The 17,258-nt window shown below is 33.8% G+C and overlaps 1 protein-coding gene across 1 annotated transcript; it reads right to left on the reverse strand.

Moving 5' to 3' along the window:
- Window positions 1-343: 343 nt before the first annotated feature.
- LOC118182006 (uncharacterized) lies at window positions 344-14,096 on the reverse strand. Its single transcript, XM_035351262.2, has 5 exons — window positions 13,920-14,096; window positions 12,180-12,319; window positions 8,203-8,285; window positions 3,491-3,583; window positions 344-513 (listed from the first exon to the last, which is right to left on the reverse strand). Exons 1-5 carry the CDS (start codon window positions 14,040-14,042, stop codon window positions 383-385), a joined length of 570 nt encoding a protein of 189 aa, XP_035207153.2. The 5' UTR covers window positions 14,043-14,096; the 3' UTR covers window positions 344-382.
- Window positions 14,097-17,258: the final 3,162 nt, after the last annotated feature.

Here is a 17,258-nt window from a genome sequence, read left to right on the forward strand (position 1 = left end):
AAGATGATTAAAGATATATGAAAAGCTAGACATATGGGATAAATTCGGCGTACCAGAATATTTTGTCTAATAAAACGTTTGTCCATAAAACGATGAATGAAGAACAAACCTAGATTAGATTCTTACATATTTTCCATTTGTAAAAATATAAAGTAGTTTCATTATGCATACGTATGTGTATATATTATGTATATATATGTCGATAGCGGAGAAGTCTATATTTCACTTTGGGACTCTCTGTATGATCGTAAATAAATTAATAAATGGTTCATATAAGACTTCTCATTATATGTAATACTAAACCGAAAATCAGTGTTATGTCAGGCAGAAAAGAAAGCAACGCTTTTTCCTAGTTTACATATTTAATGAATATTGTCAGTTTTTACAATGTATAACAATTTTTTTTGGAATCGAATTCCAAATGCTCCGTTTCAATCTTCAACGACTTCAGCTTCTTCAGGAAACTCTTTTTCTTATCAGTACTGAGTTGTTCTTCCCTCGTGTAAATCCAAGCTATTTATAGAGAAAATAAATTTAATATAAAAATAATTCTCTTTTAAAATAACAATAATTAGTAATTTTTTCCCTTGATACGAAAGTAAATTTGGAAGATATATAGAATTATAAAATTTTATAGCAGATCGCTAGATACTGAAAATAAATATACTAATGAATAAAATGTTTTGCTTAAATAATGTTATATCGTACTGGATCAAAGAAATAATAGAAAACAGACAACGTTTCACCCTCCAAAGTTTATTCACGAAAACCAAAGACAAAATACTGCATTTGCACACATATAATGTCATAAGAGCTTTTACAAATAAACCCTGACACCAGTGGCGTAGCTAGAACTCTTGGGCCCTTGTGCAAAAAATTTTCCTGCCCCCCCCCCCAATAAATTTACTGTGCTTAAAAAAGGGGGGAAGAAAGTATAGATTTGCAGAGATTTTTAAATAAATTCCAGTAAGTTTTACATGCAAATATATTTCGAGTTTCTATATAAAATCTGCGCCAATCCAAGTTTTTTTCCGCTTAATTTAGCAAGCTAATAAATAACTGGTTATGTTATAAACTGACAGACAACATGATAGGTAAACGTACAAAAAAGAAATTACGCTAATATATGATTACACTCTGTGATCAACTGAGCCTATGAACATGACTTATGCAATAATATGCAAGTCATAAATAAGAACTTTTATAATGTAAATGATACATTTGTTAAATATAAAACATATTTATCATAAATTTCATAAAGAAAACTATTTGAACATACAATTTTTGTAGAAAATAAGTATAGTAAAGTTTTCCCCCCTTTCTTTTAAGAAAACTTTTTGGTACACTAAACTACTCGAATACATGATTTTTATACGTGTTTTAAGTTTTTATTTTAAGTTTAAATATGTAAATGTAGTTCAGTAGGACATTCATGGGCCCCCTAAGCCTTTGGGCCCCTATGCGACTGCATTCCTTGCATACCCTTATTTACGCCACTGCCTGACACCATCTATTGGCAAGCTGGGGATAATCAGAAATTTGTATCCTCCATACATCCATAAATGAATGTGCTAAATTTACTGAACTTCAGGATTATAAATATTTTCAATGGGCCTTCTAACAACAACCTTATCCAATTGAATCCCGCATGATCTAATTTAGCTATGTCTTCCAGGAAATAATTCTGTAAACCTAACTAGTTTTTATTTTAGTATTCTTATTATGTGTAACTTCATTCAAGTCATTTTCGCTTCGATTGTTGAATCGTAGCTTTTTAGTTCATTAATTTTTCTCAATTAACTGTTCCTATAAATCTTAGCTTATTTCCTTTTTTTCCTTTCGTAGAATATCATTTGAAAAAATTCGTTTCGACTTTGGTTAGCAGTTTAATGTTAACTGCCTTACAACAGATTTTTATTTCTAATTTTTTAAATGTACGCTCCGTTTTTTAAAATGTTTAGTTAGTCGAGTCGATTATTCGGAATCGTAATATTCCACAGAGGAAAAATATGTACCTGTCGGTCTTTATTAAATCAGACTGGATCATAGAAATAATACCGAACAAAGCGCCTTTTTCTGTGGAACATTTATTCAGGAACACCAAAGACAACTACTACATATACAAAAGTATAACATCATAGTTTCTTTTACAAATCAAAACTACCTCCATCTATTGGCAAGGTGAGAATACATAATCGCAAACTTATATTTAACCTTTCAGCACACGCGCATGTGCAAAATTTACGACAAATTCAGTTTTTAAGGCACATTTTTCGCATATCGAAGCTGAGACGTCTGAAAGTCATTTCTATTCCTCCTTTCTACCCTTCCCCACATCATGAAATGTGCCAACAGAAAGTCATTTGACTGTTTTTTGTAACTGGGTTTTTGTGCTACGTGGAGGCTTTTTCATAAAAGTTAGGACACGCGCGTGGTCGTGTTTTAAAATTTGGAAAATACTTTTTTTCTCAAATATATTGCAGTTTTGTGTTATTTATTGCCGTGTATTATCTTAATTTAAATACATTTGGCTTTGTAAATTTTATATCGGTTTCCATGGCAAAAAACATATGTACAACCAGCTGATTTTGCTCGGATTCTGCAAGAATTATCTGATGAAGAAAAGGAAGAAAAGAAAACCTTTGGATGGGAGACCAATAGCGATTTCCATTCCTTATTTTAGGTTATTTCTATTTTTTAGAAATAAATAAAAACATTAAAGTCAGTTTAAAGTGTGTTTTTGTAACCAGTAAGAAGTAAATTTCCTTGCAGAAGTAAGTAATGCTAATCTTATTTTTTTCCAAGGTGCTTTCCTTTTTTATTATCTATACTTGTCTTTGATGCATATTAAAATTAGCTTCGATTTTAAAATATAATTATTAAATAATAAATTTAAATTTTTCTATAATGAAATACATCATTGCATTTCCATCTCACTAACATAAGAACTTAAAAATAATTTACTTATATTTGAATGTGATATCATTTGTATTTTGCAATAATAAGATTAACATTTTATTTCTTAACAAATTTATTATCAATATTCATTCATTTCTGTCGTTTTTCGTGCCCAAAACGGTAAAATAACGGATGTCGTAAAAAATACGACGCGCGCGTGCTCATGTAAAATTGCCAAGCGCGGGTGCTGGAAGGTTAGCACTGTACGTTCATAATAAACATTAATATCCATTCATTTCAAATTAAAATACAAGCTATTTTTTCATCCAGTTTAGCTAGCCGTTTAGCAAGCCTGTATGTTTAACCATACTATATTTGAGCATGATTTAGAAATCACTAGACTTAGATTATTAGAATAGCATGATTTAGATATTTATATATCGTATTTTACATTTCTTACAAAACTTAGTCTAAAAATTAATTATAGATTTGGATAAGGGTTTAACTAGTGTTCTCTATTCTTGTGAAAGCATAACATATGATATTCAGTTACCTAAATCATGCCTATAAAAACATTAGTTAAATTACTTACCCTGTTTGTAGAATGGAGAAACATTACAGTGATAGAAAATTAAGTAGTCGTCGTACTTCGCATCAACAATGTTGAAGGTATCCTTAAGTCCCACTACAGTTTGTACAAACAAATAAAATATGTAAGTAACTAGCTTATATAATAAATTCAAATGCTTCTGTTAATGATAAAAATATTTCATTGAATACGGAAGCAGTAAAAAATTAATTTAAAAAAAATATTTCGTATGCTTTTGATTATTGCACCATTTAGGCACTATTGGAATCAGCAGCACAGTTCAGATACTTGGTGGATACTTGGCATAGTTTAGATACTTGGTTAGGTTGTCAGTGGGCTTTGACGAACTGCCAGTTTATTTTAGCTGTGAGAGCATTCGTAGCTCAGTAAAGGCTATAATTTTGAGATAAGTTCAAGAGGATACAGTAAGACCCCGCTTAACGCGGGGGATCCGTTCCATCAAAGTAGAGCGTAATGCGAAACAGCGCTAAACGAGGCTATCTTAACATGTAAATAATGGAGTTAGGGGAAGATGGATAGAAAATTGGTTATGTATTAAATTTAATAATGTTTTTTTTAATAAAAATAAAAACGAAACATTTATTTCTTACAAAAATAAAAACAATATAAACGAATATACTTATAAAAACAAATAAAATTCTAAGCCAGTCAGATCATTCAGTCTATTCTGTGCTTCCAATTTTCTGCCATTTTGTCAAGAAGGCTTTATGATAGATTGGCTTAATGGCATACTGCGTTCAATTTCGTTGTCAGTCCATATAGAAAGTCGTTTTTCCACTTCCTCTATAATGTTTTTTCTAGAACGGGTAATTCTAGTTGCAGAGCTTGACGTAGTTGCAGTTGCCGATGACAGTATTTTTTCTTTATTCTTAAGAATTGTCCTTATTGTTGAAGTTGACATATTCAATGAAGCACTAATTTGAGATTGACTCTCACCAGAATCTAATCTTTAATCATTTGTTTTTTAGTTTCCAGTGAAATGCTTTTTCTGGTTGCTTTCTTTTCTTGTTTTTTATTATCACCCATGGTAAAAACTAAAGATCATAATATTTGTCACTGTATTAATCTTTATAGTATTATGTAAATTTATGCTTACAATAATGTCAACAAATGTTTCAAATGATAAAAATGCGTCCGTACAGCACCGCGCCAAACAAGAAACACGACTACACTGTTTCGGATATGTTATTTGGAAACCTACCGCTGCGCACAATTTCGAGGAATCCCCGTAGTTCATGCAGCGAGCAATTTCGGGGAATCTCGAGATTGAAATAAAAGAGCGCTAAACCGAAACAGCGCTAAAAGAAACAGCGTTAAGCGGGGTCTTACTGTACTTCTATCCATGTTACTGTTTCTAGATGTAGATGCGCTTCTTTCACAAATCGCGGAATTTCGTAGAGCTCAACTGTTGAGCTAGTAGTGCTTATGCAATCTGTGTCTTCATACGAGACACTAGAGGCGAATCTAGGTGGGCGAGGGTGTTGTGGAGCTGCACCCCCTCTCCTAGCTAAACAGAATTCTTAATTTTTTTTAAATCACTACGGCTGTTTGTTCTTAACCTCCATTTCTTTTAATGGTGGCAACATTAGTTTCTGTCTTGACAGGTTATATAATTTTCCATGTTTTTGTAGTCATTCCACTCGGACTCGATATCATTGACGCGGTCGAAAATATTTGATGGCTATTATTTCATCAAGTTTTGATTAAATTAACGAAAGTATTGTAGAGACCTTTGTGATTCAGTAAAGTAAAATTTGGGGACATCCGTCAAAGAAAGCGTACAAAGAACGTATGAAGCTTCGAATCATCAACCATTTAGAAGCACAGCAAGCAATCACGGAAGCAAGGAGATGTATGAATATTTTCAGACAGGCACTTTCCACGCTATAGGAACAATTTCAGAACTTTGGAAATGTGGTAAGAAGACCTGTACAAGTTCGTAAACGAATAGAAAACTGTTTATCAAGATATTGGGGAATAACTGCTTGTCGTAAACAAGCAGTTATTCTCCAATATCTTGATAACAACAGGTAGTCCATTGCTATAACAGGTAGTCCATTGCTATAACAGGTAGTCCATTGCTCGAGTAGTTCATTGCTAAAGGTAGTCCATTGCTCAGGGGAATAACAGGTAGTCCATTGCTCAGGGGAATAACAGGTAGTCCATTTTTCAGATAAAAGGTAGTCCATTACAGGGAATAACAGGTAGTCCATTTTTCAGATAACAGGTAGTCCATTACAGGGAATAACAGGTAGTCCATTTTTCAGATAACAGGTAGTCCATTACAGGGAATAACAGGTAGTCCATTTTTCAGATAACAGGTAGTCCATTACAGGGAATAACAGGTAGTCCATTGCTCGGAGCTTGCAGGTGCTACTGGGCCTGTTACATCATGCCAAAGGGTATGCAAAAAACTTAAGGAAAAAGGCCTTTATGCCAGTCAAGAGTATATGTTTCACTGCCGCCCTCACAACAAAGGAAAATCACTTCCATTAGTTTAAAGAATACCAGAACTGCAGTGAACACTATTGGTCCCATGTTAGTCAAGGTTCAGTTTTACATCTGGTTTTAAACGTATTTATATCTGGAGGAAGTCAGGAATTCAAGATCTTTCCAACATTAAAAAACATGACCGTTTTGGTAATGCAGGTGTGACGGTTTAGGGAAGACGCTTATACACGTTTTCAGCAGAGGATCTGATACCAATTAGGGATATCGGGTTGAGTCTTAGAACCTTACGTAAGATTTTTCAAAGGTACATGGGTATCTGACGTTTTATTTATGCACTATAATTCTCGTTCACATCGAGTAAACCTCGAGAAGTGGAACGAAATTCCCAAAACGTTGTTAGCAGCATTATTCCCAGTAAGAAAGAGGAGGTCTAATCAAGTTCTTAAGTTTTAATTTTTCCAGTTATTCGTTTTTCCTCTGAAATCTCCTTGTACTTCAGTTAAGTTAGTATTATTACCATTTGTATTGTGTTTTGCTACAGTTTTGCACCATGTGAGGTGGTATTAAAATTTTGCCTTTGTGCTACGATGTGTTATGACGAAAATTCAAGAAATTATAGTTAACAGTTTTTGAGCAATCTGTCTTACTTTGGTATAAATATAACTTTGTTAGATGTTTTTTAAAGTACCATTTTAACTACTGTTTATAGGTCACAAACAGTTGAATAATAATGTGCATTTAATAACAATGATTCTGTTTATTTAAATTACATAGAAAATAAATATAGCTGTAGCAGACACTTCTCTGTTATTTGCTTTCTAGAATTAAATGAATGATACGTTAGAAATAAGATACATTGGATAATTTTAAATTAAAGTATGGGCACTACTAGTAGAAGTAATTACACAAGACGAATCAAGCCGTAATCAAATACTTAATCCAGTGAAAGGTTGTAAGGATTATGTTAATTTTATTAACAGTTAAATTTCAAGTTCCTTTCCTGTCAAATTCTTAACTTCAGCTTACTACTTCCGGCTAGAACGTAGTTTTAGAATCACGTCTGAATACATAATGAGGAAGAGCGGTATTTAACCGCGAAGTTCTTTGGTCTTAGCGAGAGAGAATTAGAGTTTCTAATTTACGCGCGTCTGCCTTTTGGCTTCTCTCTCTCTCAAAGCTGTTATTACGCTCAGCCGTACACAGGCCCTTGCTAAGCTTCGTAGTCAAATAAGTTAAGGGGCCAACTCGATTTGAATCTTGATAGCTTCGGCTATATTTCTTTAGTTAATCTTAGTTTTAGTTTAATTCTTTGTCTCTTAAGTTCAAGCCCAAGTGTCAGCTTTGATTGTACACTCCAAGACGGAGTTTTGTTAAATCTTATTGGAATAATAAAGGGTTAGTTACCCTTCCATCTTGTTCTTTCTTATCACACGAACTTAAGCGATAACTAGTTCTTAAGATTCGTCACTTTCTATAGTAACTGAAAAATTACACTAAATGAAAATCTTACAAGGTAAACAAATGATCTTACTTAGTGCTGTTCGGATTCAGCGCCAAGGAATCGAAATAAAGAGCATCTTAATCGATAAAGCAAGAAATACATTATAGTATAATAATCTTTATAGTATTTAATGGGGAAAATATATGTATATAGGATACAGATGGAACGGAGTTGTATTACTTCGCGATTTGTTTGCATTTCCATCGTTTGAGAATGATTACTTCAGTTAAGTTAGTAGTTGATTTGAGCGAGTTCTGAACTCATATTAGTACGTAAGTGACTCAGTTCTTGTTTTTATCGTTTAAATCCCGAAAAACGAAGGGTCCACCAGCGTCCAAGCGGTAAAGCCGCCTAAAGTTCGTTTTACCGTGAACAGGCTGTCTGCATAGTAATATTCGTGGTTTTCTTTTATGTGTAAGGTGTATACGAGCCAGTTTTCCTTGTAACGTACTTCACGAAGGCATCCCTCCCTCTCGGCAGACAGCCCTCGCGGCTTTGCCGCATTCAGAAATACCACTACAAAACTGGTTTCTACTATCGGTAGATATACGACATATCTCAAGTAGAATATATAAAATCAAATAAAACAAACCATTATGATAATATAAACAGTAAAGCTTAACTGCATATTCATCAAACACAAGCAACAAATTATACTATACTCTTTGTTAAATTTTCATCTATAGCCAATCAAAACGATGTTTATTTTTTGATGTTAATAAAAATAAAAAAGGAAATATACCGCTAGGTATCATAGCCAGCACTTTCCCAGGGTTATGAGGATCGCTGGTTATTCTGCCTTTCAATTTACGTTTTTCCTCCGATCTATTTAGAATGTACAATAAAATAGTTTTAAATCGATTTGAACCACATTACATTACACAAATAATTAACTGAATTTTATAATATAAAGAAAGATATGACTTGTATGTATGCAATTGATGAGTGTAATCGCTAGTAAGTAATGATTTATGAAATATTTTTAATCAGTTAAGCTATAAAGTATTCTTCCCGCCTTCCCAGCGTGCCTTCGAGGTGTAGTGGTCACCAATCTGAGGCCGGTCTTTCAGAGGTCCGTGGTTCGATTCCCGGTGAAGGCGGTTGCTAATATTTTATCTTGCCTGCTTTCAAAAAATCCTAATGTCTCTACAAAGCATTGGAGGTAAATTTCTACCGTGAGAAAAATGGGTTTAACTCTGTTAGTTTAGGGGTTCACCAGCAGGGGAGCGCTACAGTCGATGAACACTGGTAGTTTGGACCGAGGTTCGATCCACGAACGGTCTAGCTGCATGAGTGCTTTCGTGGTTTTCCTCATGTGTAACATATATACTATTCAGTTTTACTTAGAGCGTCATCCACGAAAGCATAATTTCCCTTAGGCAGATAGACCTCGAGCGCTTTGCCGTAATCAAATAAACCAAGCATTTTATTCGTTTACAACGTTAGGCGAATAATCCGTTTTTTAACCCTTTCCGGCACGCTAGCTTTTAAAGTCGGAGTTTTGATAAAAAAAAAAAAAAAAAAAAAAAAAAAAAAAAGGTAGGCAGTCTAATTAGGCCTAGAGGAGTGCACAAGTAAAATTTTGTGAAGATAGCATTTATCGTTTTAATTCTGTGGGTGTGCCCAAACTGGCACACTGATTGAATAGAGCTTCGAAACGAGCGCTGAAACGAGCATTGTTGGCAATTAACGGACCGATGAGATGCGCAGAAACAAAGAATACAGACTCTCAGTTGTCCTAGATTATCGGTGAGCCCGGTCTGGGCACGCCTAGGGTTCGCCGTCTGATTTTAGGCAAGATTTCAAGGTAAAAATTTAAATTAATATAGAATAAAAAGATTAGTATACAGCCAAAAAAAATAACATAGAAATCTCTTTTCAAACAATTCCCTTTATACCCTAAAAAAAAATCTGGACGATTTTTTTGAAAAATGAGAGTCTTAAAATCTAAGCATGGCTAAAATATATGGACTGGTTTGTGTTGAGCTGCCATCTACTATAAATAAAGAAGGTTCAGAGTAACCTATAGTAACCTATAAATCCTTTTTTTTTTTTTATTAAATTTTTCTCTGCGTACAGAAAGAAATTTTTAGGTGTGTACAGACCGGACACACTGTGCCGCAAAGGGTTAAGCAAATCCGTATAGGCCTCATTGCACCAGAATTACTCCAGTAGAGTTGTTCTATGCAAAATTGATCTCGTATGGTCATAATGAACTGAAAGTACTAGAAAATTTTCACAGAGCGATGGGGGCTTGCAAAAGGTTACATTTTTGCTAATCCGTAATTTTAAAGACGTTAAATTCCTTTAAATGTTAAAAAAAATAATTCTCATCTAGAGTTGAATGATCCAAAAAATCAGGTGAAGGCAGTGACATCTATGATAATAAATCAAACGATTATTTTCTGAGGGAGCAGTATAAGGTATTTTCTCCTTCCTTTCCGCGTGCCTTCATGACGTAATTGGAAGCATACTCGACGCGTATTCGAGAGTTTCGGGGTTCGAGTCTCACAGCACATTTTTCACGTCTCCTGCTGAAAAATATCTTAATGACTCTACAGGAATTAGAGACATTATTTATTAAATAAACTGAGACTGTAAAATATTTATAATTATCAAACAATAATCACTTGATAGCTAGCATATAACAGATTACAAATATTTAGATAATTATTGATTAAATTAGCTCAATTTCTTAAGCAGTTATAATTTGAAAGTTAAATATAAACATCTTTACGTCATGCCGAATTGTAACACTTTGCAGACTGGAACTGGCAGGTTTTTTGCTCGTAGAAGATGAGCTATTACACGCCAGGCAATGGCAACGCTTGGCAGGTTCCATGGATGGCAAATGACACAGCACTTCTTTTGACGTTTTTAAAATCCATCAGGGTTTCCGAAAATTTCAATATTCAAATGATTCGTTTTAATAACTTAATAATCAAACAAACAATAACTTTTTCAAAACATATTAGAAAAAGCATGAAAGCATTCAAAACATTTCAGCAGTTATCTTCTGAGTTACCAGAAATCTTAAAAGATCAAATGAGCTTTCTGAAGGTATTTAGAAACTCCCAAAATCATTTGTAATACGTTTTATAATAATGTTCTATCGTCATTAGTATATTTTTATGCGGGGAGACGTGAAAAATGAGCATTGCCCTCAGCGGTACTCGAACCTAGATTTCTGGAATACGCTCCGAGTGTAATACTGTTACACCACCAAGGCATGTTAGAAGGAATGAGAATATACCATATATACTTCCCCTTTTAAAAGTTACTTGGGGATTAGGGGACCCAGTCGCCAAATCCTGGTAGTGAAGAGTTATCATCCACCACCTTTTAGTTCGGGCGTCACTGTAGATGTTTTAGGCTCCCTTTTTTGAAGCAGGAGTACATGACAAATGAGCAGTACCCTGGAACTGGAACGTAGACCCAAAGAATATGCATTGTTAAGAAGGAAAGCTTCGCAGCAGCAGGAGTGGCTCCCTTTGAACGAAAAGGGACACAACTGTGCATGCGTGAAATATCTGTCGTCAAAAAGCGCCAAACCTCGAAGCTGATGTCGAAGTTCGAACAGGTTCGACGGTCGCGTTTATCAAGAATTTAAAGCTGTGTGACTCCATTTTTTTCCCTACATATTGAGAGATATAAAATCAGACATCAAACTGCGATATGGATAATACAAGTTCAACTAGTAAAGCAAAAAAGTACGAAAATTCTAGTATCGCGAAAAGTCAAAGGACGATTCATTTTAACCCGTATTCCTCAATTTCTTGTACACGTGGCGGAGGTGGAAAATCTCGCCAACAGGTTCCGTCGCCAAATCCCTTGGCGAATCGTCCCTCTTCTTTCTAGCGGCGCAGAAGACAAACTGGTTTACATTACGTCTATGGAGCATTTCCTTCTTTACATAGACTTTCTTTGCGTAGACCAAAGAATATGTATTGTTACGAACGAAAACTTAGCATCAGTAGGAGTGGCTTCCTTCGAGCGAAAAGGGAAACAGCTGCGCATCCGTGAAATATCTGTCGCCAAAAAGCGCCAAAGCTCGAAGTTCGAAGATCACGTTTATCAAGAGTTTAAAGCTATGTGACTCCATTTTTTTCAGCTCCTCCATATTGACGGATATAAAGTCAGACATCAAATTGCGATATGGATAATGCAAGTTCAACAGCCAGTGAAAGTGGAACTTCACCTAATTTTCTTTCTCATCTTAACCCGTGTTCCTCAGTTTCCTGTACACGTCGCGGAGCAGGAAAATGTCAGCCAGATCCGGTACATCACAGAAGGGGAGATTTTCCCCAACGGGTTCCGTCGCCAAATCCCTTGGCGAATTTCCCTCTTCCTTCTAGCCGCGTAAAAGACAAACTGGTTTACATTACGTATATGGAGGCTTTCCTTCTTTACATAGACGTTCTTTGCGTAGACCTTTCGAATACGCGCCGAATGTACTACCGTTGCATCGCGAAGGTATGCTGGAAGGAGGGGAAAATACCTTATAATGTCATTGGCAAAAATACGTATTTATTTATAAGCATAAAACATTTTTGCTAAAACCTAAAAGTCCATTTTTAAAAGATTTTTAACAAAATATTTTAATTTGAGAGTTTAAATTATTTTTGAGGGACAGAAAGCGTGGTTAAGCAAACTTTAATTCCGTTGACATAAGAAAGCTTTTTCACTTAATTTTCATAAGAAAAAAATTATCTTACTTACTTTCCAGTTTTCTCTAGATAGGTTGACGTGGTGACAATGTCATCGCCTTCTACCGCCATACGCACTGTGTAACATCTCATTGTGCTTGCATTTTGATAAATATTTGGATATCTAGCAAACTCATACCATGTACCTGCGATCTTCGAAGAAGAAAAATTCATCAGATATTAATAAAAGGATCTAGCATACTGTAGAATATTAAACACAGATGGAGCAAAAAAAAAAATCGCTATATTGGCTTTAATGTAAGACAATGCAGTTTCGTATGGGAGGCAAATTTTTATAACTTTTTTATTATAACATATGTAAAACTTTCTCAAATATAAGTATAGAAACCGGGAGATTACGTCCAAAAGTTAGGTTCTGTTATTTGTCCAATTGTTTTTGAAATTTCACATTGCCAAAATATTAATGTTCTTTTTATTTAAAACACTTTTGTAAGTGGAAGTATTTGACTAAAAATGGTTGCGACAAACGATTACGACAAGCAATTAAAATTCTACAAACTATTACGACAAACGATTTTGAAAATAAAGTCCGGGTAAAGACTTTTAAACCGAGTAAGGAAGTCTGTGTGTGTATATATGCTACCGTGAAAGACCGAAATTGGAGAATGTCGACTTTCACCGGAGAATGTCAACATTCATCAAATACCTCGGTGAAAGATCGAATATTTCTTTACGTTCTTGTACATTCGGACACTCACCGGTGTATGTCGACAATCACAGATATGCTCTGATGTAGGTCGAAAAGAGAGGAGTATATGTACACGCTGCCATTGCAAAAGGAAGTGTTCCACAAATAAATGCAGTTGTGAAAGCAGGGGCCTTTTGTGCAATTCAAAGTGTCATAATAATTTAAGTTGTTGCAATAAATAAGCCTTCAATCACATAATTTAGTAAGTTTTTAATTTCTATTATTTTCCTTTCTCATTTTGAATGTACTGTGTGTTTTAAGTTCTTATATTCTTAAGTTCTTATTTTAAGTTTCAAGTGCGTTTTTTCGCGAATGAATTACGGAGAAGGAAAAATAATATTCTTATATGTTCAACATTCATCATTATTACATGGTGAATGTCGACATTGACCGGTGTAAGTCAGAAATAAGAGTGTTTGGAAAATATTTCGTACATACACCAAGCGACTATGTGAATGTAGACATTCACCGGTGAAAGTCGACATTCTCCAGATTTCGGTGTTTCACCGTAACATCTACATATATATACGTTTGGTATTACTGACTGCAATAAAAAGGGGACGTGCACAACTAGACATTACAGCAGTCCCGAGTATTCAAGCATCCAAACCATTATTGCAGTCCTTTTAGCGTCATAATGTTAATTTGTTTTTAAATAAAACACAGATTAAATATTTTAAATTGATTTTTGCACTTCAGAGTCTATTTGACGTATTACGTAACTGGTAAGGATAATGCTATACTATAGTGAAAGTTTTAATCTAATACAGTAAAAATAAAATTTAAGAAATTTCCACGTCCTATGGAATACGTACATACATACACATTCCGCATCATTTAGTAGTAGAAAAATGAGTTAACGTTTTTTTCGAATTATCTAAACAAAAGCTTTCGTATCAAGATCATTAAAGAAAAAAAAAACTGCCGCTAAAACATTTGCAAGAAAAAAAGTAGTTGATATCATAAATCAAGTTTTTTAAAATTCAATTTTAACTGAAAAACTTAAATATACATGCTTAAGAGGAGTAATTTATTTCCTTATACCTTCAAAAGCTGGAAGTCTTCTTTTACAGGAGGCTCGACTTCACAATCGTCGCCAGTTTCGTGAGCTGCAACGACAAAACATAGCCCAATAAAGAAAACTACAAGATTTATTGCGGAAGCCATCGTATGAATGTAATAATTCCTGCAACCAGAGAGGAAATAAAACTGTTTAAACAAAATAGTGTAAAAATCGTTTATATATACCGTTTGAGACCCAAACAGCTGTCTAAATCTCATATTATGTCCCCTTTCGGAATGTTATCGATACGAATCTGAAACTAACACAAATTAAATTGTACGATAATTTGTAGAAATGTGCTTAAGTATTCAATTTCTTGATTTTTGTTTGCAGCGTGAATTTCCTTATCTGTCATATCGTCATATTGTTTTAAGGGATTCTATTATTAAAATCTTTATCATATTATGCTTAAGTATTCAATTTCTTGAATTTTGTCTGCAGCATGCTATCCTTATCTGTCATATCGTCACATTGTTTTAAAGGAATCTATTATTAAAATCTTTATCATATTTATCATATTGCTATCATATTGCTATCATATTGCTATAATCGTTTTGAATATTTAAAATTCTTATTACGAATAATAAATGAAATCCTAAAATGTGCTTACCATCTGTTTTTTCTCGTAAGACAAATTCAGCAGTTCTATTTCACGAAGCGATATAAATTACAAACATTTGGCAATCTTGAAAATTATTTACTGATTTTTTTTCAAAATACGAGTACATCAGCAAATTTTTGAGTGACTCAAAAAGTTAGTTTTTGTGGTCCCAGAGTTAAAATGATACGAAAAATATGCGGATAAAGTAGCTAAATAATTATAATGTACAGCCACGACAATAAAATACTTACACCTTGTATAGAAAAGGCAAACTTTGACGCAGGTTTTACCGAACTGTTTTTTACTTCCTTGTACGAAGTAAAAAGGAAGTATTGTAATCGCGAAAAGTTTCAGGCAGCATATTTCAACGAAAATATCACATTTGTATCTTACAAATGCAATTTAACGATGTATTTCCGTGATATCTATATGTAAGGACAGAATAAAACACTCTTTTCCTCCAAAAAAATTATAAAACTGCTTTAAAATGAATTCTGAAGACAATTTTTCGTGGCGTCTGTACGAACGTATGTACGTAAGTACGTGCGTACGTACGTACGTATCTCGCATAACTCAAAAACGAGTAGCCTCAGAACGTTGAAATTGTGTATATAGGACTGCTATAACATGTAGATGTGCACCTCGTATTTTGGTTGCAATCGTCCGCACCAAACGTATATAAATATATTTATATATATTCATCCACTCTGTTACCCGGCTCAGTGATCTCAGTTTCTTTACTCTTATATGTTTGTAAATTGTACATTTTTTGCTTTAAAAATGATTAAATTATGTTGTTTTTATCTTCCGGTTAAGGTTTTTATGCCTTTAGTAAATCTGTATGCAATATGTTTAGAATTATCAACAATTTTAAAGTTTTTTAAGTGCCGCTAAGCATTTTTTTTATGGCAGCAATTGATTGTTTACATTTGAAACAGCGTACTAGTGGATTTGTTGCCAATCTAGAGGAACGTAGCTTCGCAGCAACAAAGATAACGCCTTCATTTATTATTGTCAATTAAATCATGCTTAATCCTTTCCGGAATTTTTTCGAGGAAATAAGTGTTTAAGATTTACTTCGTAATTTTTAATATAGATTTTTTGAGTTTTTATGTATTTTTGCCTTCTCGCGAAGTGAGAACTGAATTAATTGAATGAGAAATACTCAATCGTCTGTGGAAAACTGTTCCTTTTTTTTTTGTTTTGGTTGCTTAATTTCTTTTATACATCATTCTAGCTTTATTATAGTATTTGAATAGAACATGTGGCAACGATTAGTATAATTCTTTTCTTTAAATGATATAAATTTTGTTCATTATGAGTTATAATATGAACGAAATATAATACTGTTAAATGAATCTAGCGCCGGAGTGTCGCTATGGTAAACAAATACTAGAGTGAATTTTAAAGAATGCATTTATTCTATTGTGGTTTATGCGCTGTCGGCGAAGTAGATTTAATTCAATCCAATAAGTTTAAATGAAATGCAAGAAAAAATGCGTATAATTTAATATTCCGTACAAGGAAGTCATGTGGTGTACACATCAGATTTTTTATTTTCGTTATACATTTAGGATGCAAACTTATAGAAATATCTGGATGATTTGTCTTCATCTGTAAAGATTGCTACTGCTTGGGGTCATTAAAAAAGTTCCAGTTCTTTGGTTAATTTGTCTAACATATTTAGAAGTATTGAAAACGGCATTTGAAAACACTGGAAAATATTAAAACGTTAATTTAATTATTCTTTAAATCTGTGGATGTCAGCGGTTTGTAAGACAATAACTTGTAAAATGGAGTCCTACGTTTTTTAACTTTTATTTTGGAAAACAAGGAAAATGTTACTTTTATGTAATTAAAATTATGAATTTTAAGTTTCCAGTAATGCAACCAATAGGATGTTATAAGTTGTTTTATTCCTCCTTCCAGCGTGACTTTGTGGTGTAAAGGTAACGTTGTATCCAGTCCAGGTTCCAGTCCAGGTTCGAGTATCCAGTCCAGGTTCGTGCTACGTATCCAGTCCAGGTTCGAGTCGCGGTAATTACACGTTTTTCACATCTTCTGCTTCAAGATAGCGTAATGACTCTACAGTGATATAAGTCTTATTATTATGATTTGCATTATGTGGGTAGCTTTGACGTTATTTTTATGATATTATGCGATGAATTGAGTTGCCTACTTTAGTTATTATTTACTGTTACTTTAATTATTATTCCCAGCGTTAGAGGAAGTACATAAACTAATAACAGTGACAATTAGATGCTTACGTCTTACCATACAACACTATCAGAGGTTAAATTTCGGCTGAACGTACCGGAGCTCGGCTCCGGTATTTCTCAGTTTTAAGATAAATCCTAATTCTAGCGTAAGTGTATCAGATCCTTAACACTTGTAGGGTTTATCTTAATTTATCTAACAGTTAGTTTTTAGCTAATCCTTTCCGACACGCTACCTTTTAAAGTCGGAATTTTGATATAAAAAAAAAAAAAATCTGAAATGTTTCAGATTTTAAATTACGTCCAAAGGGGCTTCTTTTAACATTTTGTGTGTTACCTTTCTTTATTAAATATCATGTTCCTCGCACTTAAACCATAAGATCCAGTGCAACAGCAATATCGCAAAATAGTTTTAAAACGAGCATATCTTTAGAATTTCCGATACAGAGACTCACGCGCTGGAGATAAAAATGTTTTTTCTGCACAACGCTGCCATTGCTCGC

The sequence above is a fragment of the Stegodyphus dumicola genome, chromosome 3 (assembly GCF_044657685.1).
Source record: "Stegodyphus dumicola isolate Sdum_Otavi_A_Nest chromosome 3, ASM4465768v1".
In the NCBI taxonomy this organism is placed as follows: Eukaryota; Metazoa; Arthropoda; class Arachnida; order Araneae; family Eresidae; genus Stegodyphus; species Stegodyphus dumicola.

Coding starts and splice junctions, on each gene's coding strand:
- LOC118182006 (XM_035351262.2), bottom strand. CDS start 14,042: ATGGCTTCCGCAATAAATCTTGTAGTTTTCTTTATTGGGCTATGTTTT. Junction 8,286..12,179: donor TATCTAGAGAAAACTGGAAA/GTAAGTAAGATA, acceptor CATTCTAAATAG/ATCGGAGGAAAAACGTAAAT. Junction 3,584..8,202: donor GCTGGCTATGATACCTAGCG/GTATATTTCCTT, acceptor TACAAACTGTAG/TGGGACTTAAGGATACCTTC.